We start from the raw sequence: 20,341 nt of genomic DNA, 5'->3' as shown, positions 1-20,341 counted from the left end.
TCATTTAAGCGTCTGACTTTGGGTCAGGTCATGATCTCATGATTGGTGGGTTCAAGCCCCGTTGGTGCGTTCAAGCCCCATGTGGAGCTCCACACTATTAGTGTGGAGCCTGCTTGGGATTCTCTCTCTTTCCCCTACTCTCTGTTCTTCCCTGACTTGTGCTTTCTCTCTCAAAATAAATACCATAAATTAAAAAAAAAGAATGTGTTTGAAAGAGAATGAAGTGAACAAAACTATTTTTTGTTATGTATAAATTCTGATTCTGAAAGTGTAACTATTTTATTTCATAGTCCAATGTAATTAACTTTATAATAGTCTGATATTTATGTAAACACCCATATACAATAAACACAAAATATCTGTTTTCTATGGATACATATATCCATATATATCCATATAAATTCATACCAAAAACATCCAGAAAAGAAACACACTAAGCTGATAAGAATGGTTACCTCTGTGGATGGGACTTAGGATGAGGACCAAAAGTAAAGGAGCATTTGTACCTTATCTACAAATTTTTAGTATTTTAAAAATTTGGAATGCTTCATGAATTTGCCTGTCATACTTGCACGGGAGCCATGCTCATCTTCTCTGTATTATTCCAGTTTTAGTATATGTACTGCCAGAGCGGGCACCAATGTTAATTATTTTTAAGTGTATGATTATTAATAGTTTTCCTCATAAATGTAAGTAAATTATTGAAGGTAGGAAAATGGAAATGAAGATATCTTCCACTGTTGATTTTTTTTCCACTATGTATTAATTTTAGATTCAAGGTGGTTTTGTCTTAAAAAAATTTTTTTTGGTACTGTTTTTATGTACCATAAACAGCTATACCAACGTTCACATGAAAAATAATTTTTATGTAAGAAAACTTTTCAGGAAGAAATCTGAAAGTTGCATACAGAATTTATGAATTCATTTATTTTCTTCTTGATCTTCTCACATGAGATTGTAGCAGCTTAATTGTTGAGAATGTGATTTATACATCTTTCCATTGCCCACAGTGCTTTAAACATAGAATACAAATTGCAGTCAGTAAATACTGCTTATTTGAATGAGTAAGTACAACTACTGAAGGAGCCAGGGTTAGGGCTTGTGAAATGGCACTGTGCATGTAGTTAATTCAGTTGGCACACGGATGATATAAAGCTTATATCAGAGTATTTGTCTTCTTTTAAAGTTCCTTTGGGAATAGAATGAAACTTTTCTTTAAAACATACATTGGGCCAGGAGTGTATTAACCTAGATATCAAATGCAAGAGTGACTTTGACTAATGGTATTGCAGAAGTCTTTGTAAATGGTCTGCAATTCTTTATTTCAAGAAATGAAGGCTACTGAACACCCATTCTTGATGATGTAGTGCATTCTTCTGAACATAGTTATTCATAGGGATCATCTGCTTTTAAGGAGATCATCTGTGTACTTTTTTTTTTTTATTTCAGTTAAGTGAGGCACATGACTGCCTCAGTCAGTAGAGCATGTGATTCTCAGTCTCATGGTTGTGAGTTCAAGCCCCACATTGGGCATAGGGCTTACTAAAAAAATAATAGTAATAAAATCAAATCTTCATTTCTGATAGAATTTTTTGCTGGTCCTGGTTCATGTGGAGTTTATCAGACTTTTAGTAGAGTCTACATTATTCTTTAAAAAAAATTTTTTTTAATGTTTTATTTCTGAGAGAGAGAGAGAGAGAGACATACAGCGTGAGCAGAGGAGGGTCAGAGAGAGGGAGATACAGAATCTGAAGCAGGCTCCAGGCTCTGAGCTAGCTCTCAGCACAGAGCCCAATGCGAGGCTCGAACCCACGAACTGTGAGATCATGACCTGAGCTGAAGTCGGACGCTTAACCAACTGAGCCACCAGGCACCCCAAGTCTACATTATTCTTAAAGGTTTTACCTTTAAAGTATTGAGCTCTTAGAGTAAAGAAACGATCTGTATGAGCATCCAAATTTGATTTAGAATTTTGCTAATGGAATGCTTGGTTCTCATTTTTAATGTATTTGATCCCAAATTTTTAGTAGAAATTTATAAATGTAAATCACTTTTTTAAGTGTTTTTCATTTTTTTAAATGTTTTGTTTATTTCTGAGAAAGAGACCGCATGAGCAGGGGAGGGTCAGAAAGAGAGAGAGACACAGAATCTGAAACAGGCTCCAGGCTCTGAGCTAGCAGTCAGCACAGAGCCTGACGCGGGGCTCGAACCCATGAACCACGAGATCATGACCTGAGCCGAAGTCGGACACTTAACCAACTGAGCCACCCAGGCACCCCTGTAAATCACTTTTTAAACAACCCACTTTAAGGGAAAAAGGATAAATGATCATATTTATTTAAAGTCATTTATGCTATTAAGTTGTGGAAAATACCTACTAAGAAATTATTCTTTTTGAATCATTGATAGTAAATTCATATTCGTTATTAACAATAAAGACTTCTTGTTAGTGGTATTTATGTTGTACCACAGATTAAATCCCATCATCATAAATTCTAAGAGACTATACAGATTTTAATTTGGAGCTTGGCAACTTTTTTTTTTTTAATGTTTATTTTTGAGAGAGAGAGTGGAGGAAGGGCATAGAACGGGAGAGAGAATCTGAAATAGGCTCTGCACTGACCGTACAGAGTGGGTTTTGAACTCAAGAACTGTGAAATCATAACCCGAGCCACCCAGGCACCCCTGGAGCTTGGTTTTTAAAAAATGTTTTTATTTATTTTGAAAGAGAGTAGGGGAGGGACAGAAAGAGAGGGAGAGAGAATCCCAAGTAGGCCCTGCACCTTCAGCTCAGAGCCTGATGCAGGCTGTTTCATGAACTGAGCTGAGCTGAAATCAAGAGTCAGATGCTTAACTGACTGAGCCGCCCAGGCTCCACTTGGCAACCTTTTTTGAAGGAAAATTATTATACATGAGCATTTATGCAACTACTCACCAAGCATGAACCCAACTACAGACATAATTGGAGAGCCAGGAAATACTGATATTGATTGATAAGATAGGCCAGCACTTCCTGGTACTGAATCTTCACAGTAGTGAGTCACATATTCAATGTCTGTTCTCCAATGTTAGACTCTGTCTACTGTATGTCCTCTGCACTGTATAGAGCTATGTTTTACTGAGTGCCCTATGCTGAACGCTAAAGGCCATAATGTTAAGCACTGCAGTTTGTTTTTAATGTTTATTTTGGGGGGCGGGGCAGAGAGAGAAGGAGACAGGATCTGAAGCGGGCTCTGCACTGACAGCTGAGAGCCTCATATGGGGCTTGAATTCAAGAACTGGGAGATCATGACCTAAGCTGAAGTCAGACTTTAATCAACTGAGCTACCCAGGCTCCCTTTAAACACTACAATTTTATGAGTCATCATTATTTCAAGATTTTTGGTGTATTCAATTTTTTTTGAAATAGGATTTGACCTGTATTCAACTCGTGTGCCCTGAACTGGTAATACATATTGAACACTCATACTTGATGAAATAAACATGCTAAATATGCAATTTTTCAGAAGCAATGCACATTTTCACCATAGTAAACTGAATGTGAACCTGTAAAGTAAACCTTGGAGAAAACAAGAGCTAAATATAAAGCATATACTAAGGGGTATCTGGGTGGCTCAGACGGTTAAGTGTCTCAGGTCATGATCTCACAGTTTGTGGGTTCGAGCCCCTCATTGGACTTTGCACTGTCAGCACAGAATCTCTGCTTGGGATTCTCTCTTTCTGCCTATCTGCTTCTCCCCTACTCACATTCCTCTGTCTCCCCACCAAAAAACGAAATAAAACTTTAAAAAAAAATACTTTAAAAAGTGGATTGAACTTACATGAAGTGATGGTGACAAAATTGAGGTCCTTAAGTTCTAGTGGAACAAAACCAAGAAGTAATCTATTTGTGCATCATGAATTAAAATTTGTAAAGAGTAGTTGGACAGTAGTTGGAAAGTTGATAGTAGTTGGAAAATTAGGAATTTTCATTTTCTGAATATCTTAAAAATAGGGGAAATTTAAAAAAATCTTTATTGTGTCTACCTGAAGAGTTTTCTGGTAATAGGCTTTGTTCCCAGGGTGGAAAAATCTTACTGCAAATTATAATAATGTGTGTTTGTCGCTATCAGTAATTTAACAGAAAGTTTCAGATGATCATTTTGGTTGGGTAGTCCATCAACTACCCTAGTTCTAGTTGATACACACCAGACTAATCTAGATTTTATTCTACCTGATTTACAAGAGATTGAACTGGTAAAAACTGGTAGGAAGTTGTACTTTTGAGATTGTTTTTCACACGCAGTGTTTAAACGTTTTTTTAAATGTTTTATTTATTTTTGAGGGGGGGCCAGTGTGACTAGCAGAGGCAGAGAGAGAGGGAGAGACAGAATCCAAAGCAGGCTCCAGGCTCTGAGCTAGCCACCAGCTCAGAGCTCGATGTGGGACTTGAACCCATGAACTGTGAGATCATGACCTGAGCCGAAGTTGGATGCTTAACCGACTGAGCCACCCAGACACCCCTCACATGCAGTGTTTAAAAAGACACATTGAAGGGATAAATTTGTTCTTTATGGTTCTATGGAAGTATTCATGAAAGAATACATTTTCTAACTACTTGTCAAAAAAGTAGAGGAGGCTCCTACTGTGGTTAGGATTCTCAACTTGTTTTCAACCTTCTGATACTGTGATGGAATAGAAATGACTTACTATCTAACATGGTTTTATTTGTAGGCACGATTTAGTATGTTGTATTATTTTTCCTAAGGACATGTATAGCACAAAGTATTTTCTTTACTCATAAATAAATTGGATGGTTAAAAAATTGTATCTAAACACTGATTTTTGTAATCTATTCCAGAAAAGACATCCTTTTCTCTTCCGTCTCCCTACTGACTATTTTGTTGATTATTATGAGAAGCCTGCTACTAACTGCTTTAATGATTCCAAAGTATTTTCTTAGACTCTTTCTCCTTAGATTTTTAGCTTGAGAATTATTTATCCATTTTGGCTATCCATTTTGCTTCCAAGCCAATAGAATAGGTCAATATATTCACTAATTTTGATGTTCAACTTAACTGTAATTCTTACTGAACATTGTAAAATACTATTTCCTTTTCCAAGTTCTGCCCACATATTTAATAACATGGTAATGTTGCATTGTTGAGCTTTTCATTCTTTTGTTAAATCTTTGCTGGTTGCTGGTTAAAATATATAGAGTAGGTTTGGTGACTCCAGAAGTTGTAGTGGTACTTTGGGAATTTAAGGTGCCTACTTTCTGCATTTTATTTCATTTCAGTAAAAATCCAAATAGAATCTTAGGAAGAATATTAAAGACTTTGTTAAAGGACCTAAAAGTAATATCCCAAGTTTTTAACTCTTTATTTTATATACTATGGATATCTTTTTCCAAAATCCAAGAATCTTTGACTGTGATAAACTCCATATCCTTATGTTATGTTATAGAATTTTATCCCTTAAAAGTAGAATCTTTACATAATGTTTTAATAGCCAGACTTTAAAAGCTTTGAGAAGTTTTATTTGCTTATTTTTTAAGGAATTATGATCTTTTTCTTCTCTTCCTCTATTGTTTAGTCCAAAAGAAACTCCACCTTCAAAACCTGTAAAGAAAGAGAAGGAACAAAGGCCACGTCACTTACTCACGGACCTCCCTCTCCCTCCAGAGCTTCCTGGTGGGGATCCATCTCCCCCAGACTCTCCAGAACCAAAGGCAGTTACACCACCTCAGCAACCATATAAAAAGAGACCAAAGTGAGTTTTTGGAGAGATCTATTTTTTACAGTCCGTGTGTGTGTGTGTGTGTGTGTGTGTGTGTGTGTGTGTGTGAGAGAGAGAGAGAGAGAGAGAGAATGTATGTGACCAGGGGAGGGGGCAGAGGGAGAAAGAATCTTAAGGAGGCTTCAGAATCAGTGCAGAGCCCATGTGGGGCTTGATCCCATGACCCTGGGATCATGACCTGAGCCAAAATTAAGAGTTGGACACTCAACTGATTGCACCACTCTGGTGCCCCTTAAAGTTTTTATTTTTAAGTGATCTCTATACCCAACGTGGGGCTTATTCACAACCACAGATCGAGTCGTTTGTTCCACTGACTCACCAGACTAGGTACCCAATGAGGGACCTATTCTTAATTATAAATTTCTTCCTTTAGGCCTAAATCTCACACTTTCTTCCACAGCCTACATGGTGGGATTTTAAAAGATTGGACCTGATGTAGGGGCTCCTGGGTGGCTCAGTTGTTTAAGCGTCCGACTTCAACTTAACTGATTTGTGGGTTTGAGCCCTGTGTTGGACTCTGTGCTGACAGCTAGCTCAGAGCCTGGAGCCGGTTTCAGATTCTGTGTCTCCCTCTCTCTCTGACCCTTCTCTGCTCACACTGTCTCTTGCTCTCTCTTTATCTCTCTCAGAAATAAATAAAACATTAAAAAAAGTAAATAAAAGATTGGACCTGATGTATATCTTTTATTTTAATGGATAAAAAAGCCTTTCTGGGATACTGTTCATCTGCACTCTAAGATACCTAGCTGTATTTTTAGAAAAGCAATAATTTCCTGAATTCAAATATACCATGAACATTGATCCCGTTGTATGCTTTGAGTTGGATACTTAGAATATTAAAAAAAAAAAGAAAACCGTCCTTTTATTCAGGGTGTATCAACCATGTACACATTAATGAAAACTTAATAGATGTGGGATGTTTTTCCTAAACCACATAAATTGCTGTGCCATAAATGTAGTGGAATCTGGATTTGATCTTCTGATTATTAGCATAGGGTCCATACCCACTGTGGAGCTTAAACTCATGACCCTGGAATTGAGCCATGGGCCAACTGATGGGGCTGACCAGGTACCTCACTATTCCTCTCTTAGTAATAAAAATGGTTATCGTTTATTGAGCATGTATTATTGCCAAAGTCTCATATATTATTTTATTTTTTAATGTTTTTATTTATTTCTGAGAGAGACAGCATGAGCAGGGGAGGGCCAGAGAGAGAGGGAGACACAGAATCCGAAACAGGCTCGAGGCTCTGAGCTAGCTGTCAACCCACGAACCGTGAGATCATGACCTGAGCTGAAGTCAGACGCTTAACCGACTGAGCCACCAAGGCGCCCCCAAGTCTTATATTTTAACAGTAACTCTATGATGTAAGGATTCTTTCCCTTTCAATAGGTGAGGAAGCCAATACTGAAGAGAGGTTAGAAAGCACCAAATCTATTATTTGATCTTATGCCTTGCTGAATTAAAAAAACCTGTCTTAGCCATTGTGAGAGACTGTTACCTATTTATTTATCTTTTTAATGAAGAAATTAATAAAAGATTCATGGGTCAGGGAAATCAGCATAAAATAATTGTTTTCGTTGAATAGGTGTAAGTATTTAAAATAACTTATTTTTGTTTTTTGGGGGTTTTTTTTTGCGCTTTTTTAGAATTTGTTGTCCTCGTTATGGAGAAAGAAGACAAACAGAAAGTGACTGGGGAAAACGCTGTGTGGACAAGTTTGACATTATTGGGATTATTGGAGAGGGAACCTATGGCCAAGTATATAAAGCCAAGGACAAAGACACAGGTAAATATTAACACAAAATTCTAGATGTCAGAAGTTTTAAAATTTAGCAATACTAATGTAGATTTAGTAGATTTAGCATAAGTAAGTTTTTGAGTTCTAATTTGATTTCTAAAAGTTACTAAAAGACTAAAATTTTCCAAAAGAATAATTATTACTGTTTAAAAACCTTCCTCTTCTTCTGTTGTCCATTGTAAGTATTTTATAATAGGCTTGCTGGGAATTTAAGAGAGGGTAAAAATAAAATTTATAGATTTCTCTTTGTTTGGTAGGGGGTTAGTCCTTAAAGATAAAATGAATATTGAGTTAAATTCAAGTCTTGAAAACAAAAGTAAAGTCAAAAAGGGGAACATGGGGTTTTGTTTTGTTTTTTAAGATATAGAAGTATCTGGCACATAGCATTAAAGTAAGCTAACTATGTGTTTCAAAGCAACTCTGGGCATTTATCGGCTGATTCATGATGGTGGCTAAAAATGCTAATTGGTAATGTAACAGTTTGAATTTGTTGTGTAACAGGAGAGCTAGTAGCCCTAAAGAAGGTGAGACTGGACAACGAAAAAGAGGGCTTCCCAATCACAGCCATTCGTGAGATCAAAATCCTTCGTCAGTTAATCCACCGAAGTGTTGTTAACATGAAGGAAATTGTTACAGATAAACAAGATGCACTGGATTTCAAGAAGGACAAAGGTATTAGCAAGGAATCATGTTTCTACAGGGTGGATTGATACATTTTACTTCCCATTCATAGGGTGTTTACCTGTTTGAATTTTCCTAAAGTACTACCTTTCTTTTTTTTTAATTTTTTTAGATGTTTGTTTATTTTTGAGACAGAGGAAGACAGCATGAGCAGGGGAGGGGCAGAGAGAGAGGGAGACACAGAATCCGAAATAGTCTCTGAGCTATTAACACAGAGCCCAATGTGGGGCTTGAACCCACAAACTGTGAGATCGTGACCTGAGCCGAAGTTGGACGCCCAACCGACTGAGCCACCCAGGCGCCCCATTACTACCTTTTAAAAAATTTTTTTATTTATGTTTATTTATTTTTGAGAGTGAGAGAGACAGAGTGTTAATAGGGGAGGGCCAGAGAGAAAGGAGGACACAGAATCTGAAGCAGACTTCAGGTTCTGAGCTGTCAGCACTGAGCCTGATGTGGGGCTCAAACTCACCGACTGTGATATCATGACCTGAGCCAAAGTCGGACACCAAACTGAGCCACCCAGGCACCCCTAAAGTCCTAAATTTTTTATAAAGTCCAACTTTTTTTTTTAATAAAATATTTATTTTTGAGAGAGAGAGAGTGTGAGCAGGGGAGGGTCAGAGAGAGAGGGAGACACAGAATCCGAAACAGGCTCCAGGCTCCGAGCTAGCCATCAGCACCGAGCCCGACGTGGGGCTCGAACCCACGAACCGTGAGATCATAACCTGAGCTGAAGTCGGCCACCTAACCGACTGAGCCACCCAGGCGCCCCTATAAAGTCCAACTTCTTTCGTGAATCCATATCAGAATTAGATACTAGTTTGTTTATGTATTTATTTTTAAAATTGTTTAATGTTAAAGAGAAAGACCGTGCGAGCAGGGAAGAGGCAGAGAGAGAGGGAGATATAGAATTGGAAGCAGGCTCCAGGCTCTGAGCTGTCAGCACAGAGCCCGACATAGGGCTCAAACCCACTGGCCGTGAAATCATGACCTGAGTCAAAGTTGGACGCTTAACTGACTGAACTACCCAGGACCCCCAAGATATTAGTTTTTAAAGTCTCCCCCCCAACACAAATTATAATTAAACCAAGATTTATTAGTTACTCTCATTTTTAAGCAATCTCATTTTAAGTAATCTCATTTTTACATCATCCTTCTGGATATTGTTTATAATGCATCCTTATTTTTACATGGCTGTGTACTTACATAGCTTAGAATTCAAGCAGTTATTTCTAAAACAATCTTTAGGTCATATAGTGGTTTGTTTTCCTGGATTTGTGACTTTTTTCTGTTTGGGGGATAAAATTGTTCATTCATAACTTATGTTTGAAGTAGTCTGTATATGTCATCCAACCTACTTTTATTAAAGCAAATCTGAAGATTTAGAGATGGGCAACTGTGAAGAAATGGCATCTGTGAATATTGTCTGGAATGTTAAGAGAGAATATGATTAAAGTACATAAAATTAGGAAGGTAATAGATGAAGTTAAGCTGGGCTTATTTATAGAACCTTAATGCTATTAAAGATATTAGCACTAGGGAAATCGCACTTCTCAAGTTTGGTAGAAGCAGTTTTTGTGGGTTTGTTTTTAATTTTATTAAGTGGTAGAAGTAGTTTTAAAGCAAATAAGAGGAAATTCTGCTTATGTGTTATATAGTTAGGTAAATTTATGGAAGTTAGACCTGTATAGAGTTAAGAATACTAGATATACTTCTGGATATGTCTTAACCTTTTCTAATTATAAAAATAATGTAATGTATAGGTAATTTCTTTAAGGATAAACAAAACATTAATTGGTCGCTTCTAGAGTGGAGCTTACTTTTCCCATGCCATTCTACATTATTTAAATAGTTTACCAAATACTGTTTAAATACTTTAAAAAAAAACATAAAATAATAAATGAATAAATGGATGTAATGCATACCTTTTGTGGGAAAGTTGAAAATATGGAAGAGTAAGAAAAAGAAAATGGCAATCATTTCTCTCCCACCCCATCCCAGTCTACCAAGTACTTTGTGTATGTTATACTTGTTTTATCACAACCGAGATCAAAGTATAGTGTTTTATAACTTGTTATAGCAATTTCCCATGTCATTAACATTTTAATGACTGTATAAGGATAAATCCAAATTTATTTCACCAGTCTCTTTTGAGCAATTAGTTGCCAGTTTATTTTTAATTTAATTTATTTTATTATTATTTTTTTAAGTGAGCTGTATGCTCTCGGGGCATCTGAGGGGCTCAGCCAGTTGAGTGTCTGAGTTCAGCTCAGGTCATGATTCATGGCTTGTGAGTTCAAGCCCCGCATCAGGCTCTCTGTTGTTAGCGTGGAACCCACTTTGAATCCTCCTCCCTCTCTCTTTGCCCCTCTCACACTAGCACTCTTCTCTCTCAAAAATATAAACATTAAAAAAAAAAAAATAAGCTCTATGCCCTGCAAGAGGCTTGAACTCATGACCCCAAGATGAGGAGTCACATGCTCTATTGACTGAACCAGCCAGGCACCCCAATTAGTTACTAGTTTAAAAAATACTGTAATAGTTCTGCATTGAGAATCTTCGTTATAAATCTTCGCGTTTTGATTGATTTTGTGAGAAAATGCAAGCAAAGGTTGGGGGGAGACAGAATCTTAAGCAGGCTCCATGATCAGCACAGAGCCCAATGAGGGGCTTCATCCCACACCTTGGGATCATGACCTAAGCTGAAATCAAGAGTCAGACGCTCAACCTACTGAGCCACCCTGGCACCCCCTGATTTATTTCATAATATAGTTCTTAGAAGTAGAGTTATTTGGTTAAAGCAATTTTAAAAAAAAATAATCCCAACACCCAACTTGGGGCTTAAATTCACAACCCTGAGGGGCACCTGCGTAGCTTAGTCAGTTAATCGTCTGACTTCGGCTCAGGTCATGATCTCACGGTTGGTGGGTTCAAGCCCCACATCAGGCTCTGTGCTGACAGCCAGCTTGGAGCCTGGAGCCTGTTTGAGATTCTGTGTCTCCCTCCTTTGTCCTCCCCTGCTCATGCTGTCTGTCTCTCTTTCTCTCAGAAATAAATAAAAAAAACAAAACATTAAAAAAAAATTTAAAAACCCTGAGATCAGGAATCGCACGTTCTTCCGAATAAGCCAGCCAGATTTTTATATTTAATGTTAGATTACTTTCAAGGTAGTAATAATTTATGTCCACCAGTGAGTGTCCATCTCACTTTATCCTCCCTAACATTGTGTATAATTTTTTATTTTTTTTTTAAGTTTATCTATTTTGAGAGAGAGCATGTACACACGCAAGCAAGTTAGGTTGGGGCAGAGAGAGGGAGAGAGAGAAGCCCAAGCAGGCTGTACTGACAGTGTGGAGCCTGACTTGGGGTTTGAACCCACAAACTGTGAGATCCTGACCCAGGGCTGAAATCAAGAGTCAGATGCCCAACGGACTGAGCTCCCCCAGGCGTCCCTGAGTGTATCTTTTTAAAAAATTGTCATTTTGGGGGTGCCTGGGTGGCTTAGTCGGTTAAGCGTCCGACTTTCGCTTGGGTCATGATCTCGCGGTTCGTGGGTTCGAGCCCCGCGTCGGGCTCTGTGCTGACTGCCAGCTCAGAGCCTGGAGCCTGTTTCGGAGTCTGTGACTCCTTCTCTCTCTGACCGTCTCCTGCTCACGCTGTCTCTCTGTCTCTCCTAGAAATAAATAAAACATTAAAAAAAAATTAAAAAAAAATTGTCATTTTGATAGGTGAAGTATCCTATCATTATTTTGGATTGTATTCTTTCTATTACTTCTGAGTTCTTTTTCCATATTTATCAGTTTTACTTTCTCTTCTTTGAGTTGTCCTTTTGTGTCTTTGTCTACTTTTGCAGTTTTAGTGTTTTGCTTGTTAATTTGTATGAGCTCTTAGATAAATCTAAGCTATTCCTTTAATGCAGTGGTTCTTAACTTCTGGGTGGTATGGACCTTTTAAACATCTCATGGATCCACGTTTTAAAAAAATACATTTAGGGGCGCCTGGCTGGCTCAGTCACTTAAGCATCCAACTTTAGCTCAGGTCATAATCTCACAGTTCATGGGTTCGAGCCCCACATTGGGCTCTGTGCTGAGAGCTCTGTGTCTCCCTCTCTGCCCCTCCCCTGCTTGTTCTCTGTCTCTCAAAATGTTTAAAATTTTTTTAATAAAAATATAAAGTAAATTTAAAAATATATTTAAAATCTTGCGTACTATTTCAGGGAGTTCAAAGAGTCCTTGATTCCTATCTACTAGATTAAGAATCCTTGTCTTTACGGGGCACCTGGGTGGCTTAGTCAGTTAAGCGTCCGACTTTCGCTTGGGTCATGATCTCGCGGTTCGTGGGTTCGAGCCCCGCGTTGGGCTCTGTGCTGCCAGCTCAGAGCCTGGAGCCTGTTTCAGTCTGTGACTCCCTCTCTCTCTGACCCTCCCCTGCTCACGCTGTCTCTCTCTCTCTCTCTCCTAGAAATAAAAAAAAAAAAAAATTTTTTTTTAAAGAATCCTTGTCTTTATGCTATTAGGAGACAGAATTTTAGATTGAAAAAGTAATTGTCTAACTAGGTCTGATGTACGTATTTGCCTCTGTCATACACCCTGCGAAAGTGGAAAGATAGCGTGAATTTCAAATCTTGTACAGTTTTCTTAGCATGCTTCTTCTTTTGTTTACTTCTAAACTTAGGGAATTTAATTAGATGGTTCACCTTTTTTCCAGTTTGTAAATACTATGAATTTCACTAATAATTTATACTATATATACTGTGCTGTCCTTGGCATATTGTGTGAGTCCTATTAAATATAATTAAGATAAAGACTTATACAGTAGCCATAGACAATGATAGCATAGTAACAAATGAGCATAGTTATGTTTTCCAAATAAAACTTTATTTACAATGACAAACAGCAGACTGGATTTGGCCCAAGGCCTGTAATTTGCTAACTGACTTAGATCATAAAAGATTAGTAAACAATATAGCTTGATCGCAGCAGTTGTCCTTCTCAGGAAGTAAATAGTCCAATGGAAGAGTGATTCAGATAAGTAGCTCTGTTACTTATTATCAGAAAGCACAAGTTATTCAGGTACTCTGAGTTTCAGTTTCTTCATCTATAAAATGAAGCAGTTACTTCAGAGAACCTTATGGTCCATTCTAAAATTATATTAGAATTTGAGGCGTTGTCATTTCAGCATCCTTTCCTCTTGTTTTTAACTTTTCCTATCATTTTTGTGTAGGTGCCTTTTACCTTGTATTTGAGTATATGGACCATGACTTAATGGGACTGCTAGAATCTGGTTTGGTGCACTTTTCTGAGGACCATATCAAGTCATTCATGAAACAGCTAATGGAAGGATTGGACTACTGTCACAAGAAGAATTTCCTGCATCGGGATATTAAGTGTTCTAACATTTTGCTGAACAACAGGTAACATAGTAACCAAATGAGGCATTTTCCTCTCTCATCTGACCCATTTAGTTTCAGCTAGTAAATTGATGATAGGTAGACCCACAGATGCAGTTTTTGTATTTACATACAACTGATATTTGTTCTGTCGGCATAACTTAATGATTGGGGTGCTCTAATGAGCAGAGTCTTCACACTCAGTGTTGGTAAGGAATTAACAGAGGTAGGATTTTAAAGGTTTTTTAATTGCAAACATTTTAGGGAATCACATCGCTATGGGAGTATTCAGAGAGCTTTTTGCTGTAGTTAGTAAATAGTACCATGGTCCTAGAAAATTAAAACACACATTGAGTTCTCAGTGAAATTCTCCCTTGTATAGTAAGGAGAAACATGCCTGCTCTTTTAGCTGCTTTTGAGACTTTTTCAGTATCAAATTTCAGAGTAAACACAGGTGTAGCTGGTGGTTGACCTATCTGCCAAGCACTTACTCCTAGGTTTTAATAATGTAGGCAAAGTGGGGCGCCTGGGTGGCTTAGTCGGTTAAGCGTCCGACTTTCGCTTGGGTCATGACCTAGCTGTTCGTGGGTTCGAGCCCCGCGTCGGGCTCTGTGCTGACTGCCAGCTCAGAGCCTGGAGCCTGTTTCAGAGTCTGTGTCTCCCTCTGTCTCTGACCCTCCCTTGCTCACGCTGTCTCTCTCTCCTAGAAATAAATTAAAAAAAAAAAAATAATAATAATAATGTAGGCAAAGAAATTTGGTGATGTACAGTGTTAAATCTTCAGAAGTTTTTATTATCTGCTTGCTTTTTCTCTATTTGTTTAAACTATATTGGTGATATCAGGTGTATGTTTTATGCACATTAGTGTTTGGTAAATAGCCCTACCAATTGAGGAATAAAAAGCAAATCTGGTACTATTGAAATCATACCAATGTTTGGTTCTGTAGGTAATTGGACTATTTACAGCTGTCTTTGCCTGATTCTCCCGTTTTAAACATTTCTGTTCAATTATATTTTAACAAACATTAGATAGAGATGTAGAGTGGTTATGGTCTATTTCACATCTTTGTAGAGTGAGGTGACCATCCAGAGTTGCCCAGGGACTGTTCTGGTTTTATTTTTTATTTTTATTTTTTTCTTTAAGGTTTTTAATTTTAAAAAAAATTTTTTAAATGTTTTTATTTTATTTTTTGAGAGAGAGAGACAGCATGAGCAAGGGACGGTCAGAGAGAGAGGGAGACACGGAATCCGGAGACAGGCTCCAGGCCCTGAGCTGGCTGTCAGCACAGAGCCCGACGCAGGGCTTGAACCCACGACTGTAAGATCGTGACCTGAGTCGAAGTCAGATGCTTAACTGAGCCACCCAGGCGCCCCAAGGTTTTTTATTCTTAAGTAATTTCTGCACCCAGTGTGGGGCTCAAACCCACAACTCCAAGATCAAGAGTTGCATGCTCCACCAACTGAGCCAGCCAGGTACTCCTGACCTGGTTTTAGCATTGAAAGTCCCACATGGGATAGTTGGTCACTGGAAAGCTCAGAGTTTAATAGGGGAGTGAAACAAATAAATTGCTGAATCCAGTAAACATTTATTAAGTCCCCCATTTTTTTGTATAACCTCTACACCCAATGTGGGGCTTGAGCTCACAACCCCAAGATTAAGAGTCAAATGCTCTGTCAATTGAGCCAGACAGGCACCCCTAAGCCCCTTGAATCTGGGAGCATCTGGGATGATGGAATCTTGAGGAATGGATAGGAATTTATCAGAAACTCTAACAACAGAAGATTAAATTTCTTTTTTTTTTTTTTNCTGGTTTTAGCATTGAAAGTCCCACATGGGATAGTTGGTCACTGGAAAGCTCAGAGTTTAATAGGGGAGTGAAACAAATAAATTGCTGAATCCAGTAAACATTTATTAAGTCCCCCATTTTTTTGTATAACCTCTACACCCAATGTGGGGCTTGAGCTCACAACCCCAAGATTAAGAGTCAAATGCTCTGTCAATTGAGCCAGACAGGCACCCCTAAGCCCCTTGAATCTGGGAGCATCTGGGATGATGGAATCTTGAGGAATGGATAGGAATTTATCAGAAACTCTAACAACAGAAGATTAAATTTTTTTTTTTTTTTTTTTTTTTTTTACAAATAGTTTATTGTCAAATTAGTTTCCACATAACACTCAGTGCTCATCCACAAAGTGCCCTCCTCCATGCCCGTCCCCCCCTGCCCCCCACATCCATCAGTCCTCAGTTTTTGTCAGCATTCAAGAGTCTCTCATGGTTTGCCTCTCTCCCTTTCCCCCACCATTTCCGTCCTTCTTCTCCCCCTTGTTCCTCCGTCAAGTTCCTCCTAATCCTCCTATACGTGCAAACATATGATATTTGTCCTTCTCTGCCTCAGAGGATTAAATTTCTAAGCAAAAGAAATTGCATGGGCAAAAGTGCATAAATGTTAAAATAACATGTTTTATCTGGGAAAATGTAAATAGGTCAGAATTGCTAGGGCAAGAGGAGTGAAACACGTAATGGCAAGATGAAGTCGGACAGTTGCAAGGAGCCAATTTAAGGGTTTTGTGTACTTTGCTAAGGAGCTTATACAGTCTATAAGTGACAATGATTGGTGCTGGTTTGGTTAATTTTTTATTTTTAAATTATACAGTTAATTTGGTTGGCTACTTTTTTAAGTTACACAGTTAATGGATATGTTAAATTATTTTACATGGTGTATATAGTTATTAAATATATTTTGTACTTAAATACCTTTATGAGATAAAACATGATGTTAAAAGAGCATTCCTTTCTGTCACTATCTCTGATCTACAATTTTCAGTAAAGTTGGGCGTGGTTAATCTACATCTATAGTGATAATGCTTCAAGAATTTAATGATGATGGCTATTAGCTTGCAGCTATCTGGACTGTAGCATATACTTTCTTTGTTCCTTTTGCTCTTCCATGTGGGGGACGGATGTCTCAGGCCAAGGAATAACTGCAGTCCTATTTGGTGTCCTTTCTAGTGGGTTAGGCCCCTCCCTGTCCCTAACTTCTTATATTTAGGAAGCTAATAAGTTCTAGACTAACTGAACTTCCTCCTGAGGTTACCAAGCAGGATGCAGGAGTCTCATGGTCTAGTCTGATCCATCCAGCCTCTGCTCTTGCCTATTTAGCTCTGTCTTCACAGAGAATTCTAAGTGAGATGGCTTGGAGGAAATGGTAAGGAGCCCTCAGCTGGACAAGGAAGCAAGAGCAGTTGATAAGAGAAGGAGGAGAGCACTTGGGCTCCATGATGTTCATTATATCTTTATTACACAGATATAAACGAGACCAAGTTATTTTAGATGGTGAAGACACAATTAGTCTTCTCTTTTAGAAAAATCACTGAATGGTCACTTTAATAGGGTATATATAGACTGGAGGCAGGGAGAACACTATAAAAAAGAACACCTATTAAAAACACCATAAGAAATTGTCAGTGCTTAAACTAACCAAGTCCTTGCTAGTAGAGATGGACAGGATCAATTTTGTGAATCAGATTTTGGTGAGTGAGTGAATGTTGGAGAATGAATAAGAGTACTTTTTTTTTTTTTTTCTGTCCGCACAGAGCCCGATGTGGGGCTTGAACTCACAAACCGTGAGATCACAACCTGAGCCAAAACCAAGAGTTGGTTGCTTAACTGACTGAGCCACCCAGGTGCTCCCTGAATCAAAGTACTTTAAGATAACTCCCAGATTTCTGACTTAAGTAACTCACTAGATGAGTGGTCAATATAGGGAATATAGAAGGAAGAGCAGGATAGATGAGTAAAGAGTAAATCTCTTTTGGATATGGCTGTTGCATATCCAGGGTAGTGATCTCTAACTAATAGGCATATAGTCACATTGAAGTTCCAAACTAGCAATATAGTTAAGGAGTTAGCAAGCAGAGAAAAGGTGTCAGAAGATGGAACCTCAGGGAATGGTCAGATATGGAGAAAATAAGGAAATACTATGAATGTAAAATAGGCAGGTTTAAGAAGTGAAAGGTCATAGATGTCCGGTGATGGCAGACAGATTTATATAAGACATACGAAGGAATCTGAAAATTAAAAGGTCAGCATTGATGTTGTGGGGCAAATTGGTGGGTAGCCCAGTTAATGGGAAGGTGATGGTAGATGTGTCTTTAATTTTTAATTTAAGGATGCAGAGATTGGAGCATATTTAAATACTAAGAGAAAAGAAAATCAATAGAGAGGGAGAAGTTGAAGATTCAAGAAAGAACTAAAATAACTGAAAGGAACAAAGCTCTAGAGGATATGAAATCAAAGCCACAGGTGGTAGTGGCCACAAGTATAGGCATTGATTATCCTTTAAAAAAATCTTTTTTAATGTTTATTTTATTTTTTAAATATTTTTATTTATTTCTAGGAGAGAGAGAGCATGAGCAGGGGAGGGTCAGAGAGAGAGGGAGACACAGACTCTGAAATAGGCTCCAGGCTCTGAGCTGGCAGTCAGCACAGAGCCCGATGTGGGGCTCGAACCCACGAACCGCGAGATCATGACCTAAGCGAAAGTCGGACCCTTAACCGACTAAGCCACCCAGGCGCCCCTAATGTTTATTTTTGAGAGACAGTGTGAGCAGGGGAGGTGCAGAGAGAGAGGAAACACAGAATCTGAAGCAGGCTCCAGGCTCTGAGCTGTCAGCACAAAAGCCCGATGTGGGTTCTAACTCACGAACTAAGATCATGCTTAACTGACTGAGCCACCCAGGCACCCATAGGTGTTGATTATCCTTGAACGAGAGAGATTGATGCACTTTTTTTGTAATTGAAAGGAAAGAAGAAAGAAGGGCTATAGATGCAATTGAGGTTATGTAGGTAAAAGGTTGTTAAGTAGCTCCTACCTGATGATTTCTGTTTTCAGTGAAGAAGGTCATTTACTGAGAGGGAAGGGGATAGATTAGAAGATATGCTAGGTGCTCAGTGATATTTAGGTCTAGCCTAACTTTCATAACTATCTGCTGTCATTTTAAGTTTCAGTCCTATGTGCCTTCAGTCTTGGATCATCTCAGGTTCTTGGAGTGAGAAATTTGAAGAACCCTCTTTGTCTCAATATAGGGTTCAAGTCAGCTAGTCCTTTCCCTTTTGCTTTTTTCAGAATTTGCTTATAATTTGAACTTAAAAATGTAATGATGCTAGTGGGGTAAGTGAATACTGTGCCAATAATATTTACCAGGAATGATAAGGGTTGCTGTAATGTAAAATTTTTTTGCTAGTAGTTACTTTGTTTTAACTTTGAGGAGCACCTCCTACCATAGCCTCTTTTTTCGGTCTACCATGTCTGTCTGATCTGAGCTCTCAGGTACCTGAAATATCTCCAGTACCTTAAAAAAAAAAAGTGAGCTGGCTACATTCCCCAAGAAGGAACAAGTGGTAAATGTGAATTAACAGGGTATATAGAAATTTAAATATGATTAATCCAAAATAGTTAAGAATTTTAAGTTTTCTGACATTTTGGGGGCACCTGGGTGACATTTTGGGGCAGCTGGGTGGCTCAGCCGGTTAAGCGAAGCTCAGGTCACGATATCGTGGTTCCCAAGTTTGAGCCCACCTCGGGCTCTGTGCTGACAGCTCAGAGCCTGGACCCTGCTTCAGATTCTGTGCCACCCTCTGTCTCTGACTCTCAAAAATGTGCCCTACTCGCACTCTGTCTCTCTCTCTCTCAAAAATAAATAAACTTTAAAAAAATTAAAAAAGGTTTTCTGGCATTTTGTGTTATAGTTTATTAAAATATTACTTGACATTACTGTCAAAAATTTTAGCAGAGTGAAACGTGGGTGTGATCCCTTTATGGGATGGTTCTCAAAAGTGTGGTTCTCAGACCAATAGATGCATTGGCATCATCTATGGCCTTGTTAGAAATGTGAGTTTATGAGCCTTGAATCGGCATCTCTGGGAATGAGGCCCAGGAAACTTTTTTTAAAAAAAATGTTTATTTATTTTTGAGAGGGAGAGCAAGCAAGCATGAGTGGGGGAAGGGCAGAGAGAGAAGGGGACACAAGACCCAAAGTGGGCTCTGCATTGATACCAGTGAGTCTGATGTGGAGCTCGAACACACAAACTGTGAGATCACGACCTAAGCCGAAGTTAGACACTCAACTGACTGAGCCATCCAGGCATCCCAGGAAACTTTTAATAAGCTATCCATGTGATTATTTCATATGAAAGTTTGAGAACCCCTGTAAGATCATAGTTATATATCTTTATCTTTATGGTATAGGAAATGATGGCAATATGTTGGTAAAAGGGACCTCATTTGTCATAAGAATTGTGTGCTCAGATCAAAGCCACGGTCCTGGTTTGAAAAATCTGTTAGGGCGCCTGGGTGGCTCAGTCAGTTAAGCGCCCAGCTTCGGCTCAGGTCTTGATCTCATGGTTCGTGGGTTTGAGCCCTGCATCCGGCTCTGTGCTGACAGCTAGCTCAGAGCCTGGAGCCTGTTTCACATTCTGTATCTCCCTCTCTTTCTGACTCTCCCCTGCTCACGCGGTCTCTCTCACTCTCTCTCAGAAATAAATAAAACAAGAAAAATTAAAGGAAAAAATCTGTTAGGGGCACCTGGGGGGCTTAGTTGGTTGAGTGGCTAACTTGCTTTCGCCCAGGTCGTGATACCATGGTTCGTGGGACCAAGAAGGGGCAGAGACAGTTGGGGGGGGGGGGGG

At 38.7% G+C, this 20,341-nt stretch overlaps 1 protein-coding gene and 1 non-coding gene across 10 annotated transcripts in view; one reads left to right on the top strand and one right to left on the bottom strand.

Moving 5' to 3' along the window:
• CDK12 (cyclin dependent kinase 12) overlaps positions 1 to 20,341 on the top strand; it is a 94,444-nt gene that overhangs the window by 9,467 nt on the left and 64,636 nt on the right. For all 9 annotated transcript variants that reach the window (XR_013338840.1, XR_013338842.1, XR_013338841.1 and 6 more), the window contains exons 3-6: positions 5,575 to 5,751; positions 7,429 to 7,568; positions 8,082 to 8,252; positions 13,488 to 13,677. Coding sequence is in view for 3 of the 9 variants with exons in the window: in XM_077779343.1 (XP_077635469.1) it covers positions 5,575 to 5,751; positions 7,429 to 7,568; positions 8,082 to 8,252; positions 13,488 to 13,677 (678 nt within the window). In the remaining 6 variants the exon portion in view is untranslated. The remainder of the gene's footprint in view (positions 1 to 5,574; positions 5,752 to 7,428; positions 7,569 to 8,081; positions 8,253 to 13,487; positions 13,678 to 20,341) is intronic.
• LOC144244136 (U6 spliceosomal RNA) lies at positions 532 to 638 on the bottom strand. Its single transcript, XR_013338847.1, has one exon. It is a non-coding gene; the product is annotated as a U6 spliceosomal RNA (small nuclear RNA).

This window comes from Crocuta crocuta, unplaced genomic scaffold (assembly GCF_008692635.1).
Source record: "Crocuta crocuta isolate KB4526 unplaced genomic scaffold, BGI_CrCroc_1.0 scaffold68, whole genome shotgun sequence".
Lineage (NCBI taxonomy): Eukaryota > Metazoa > Chordata > Mammalia > Carnivora > Hyaenidae > Crocuta > Crocuta crocuta.
Note: the sequence above shows the minus strand (reverse complement) of the source record. Positions and strands in the feature narration are given on the sequence as shown.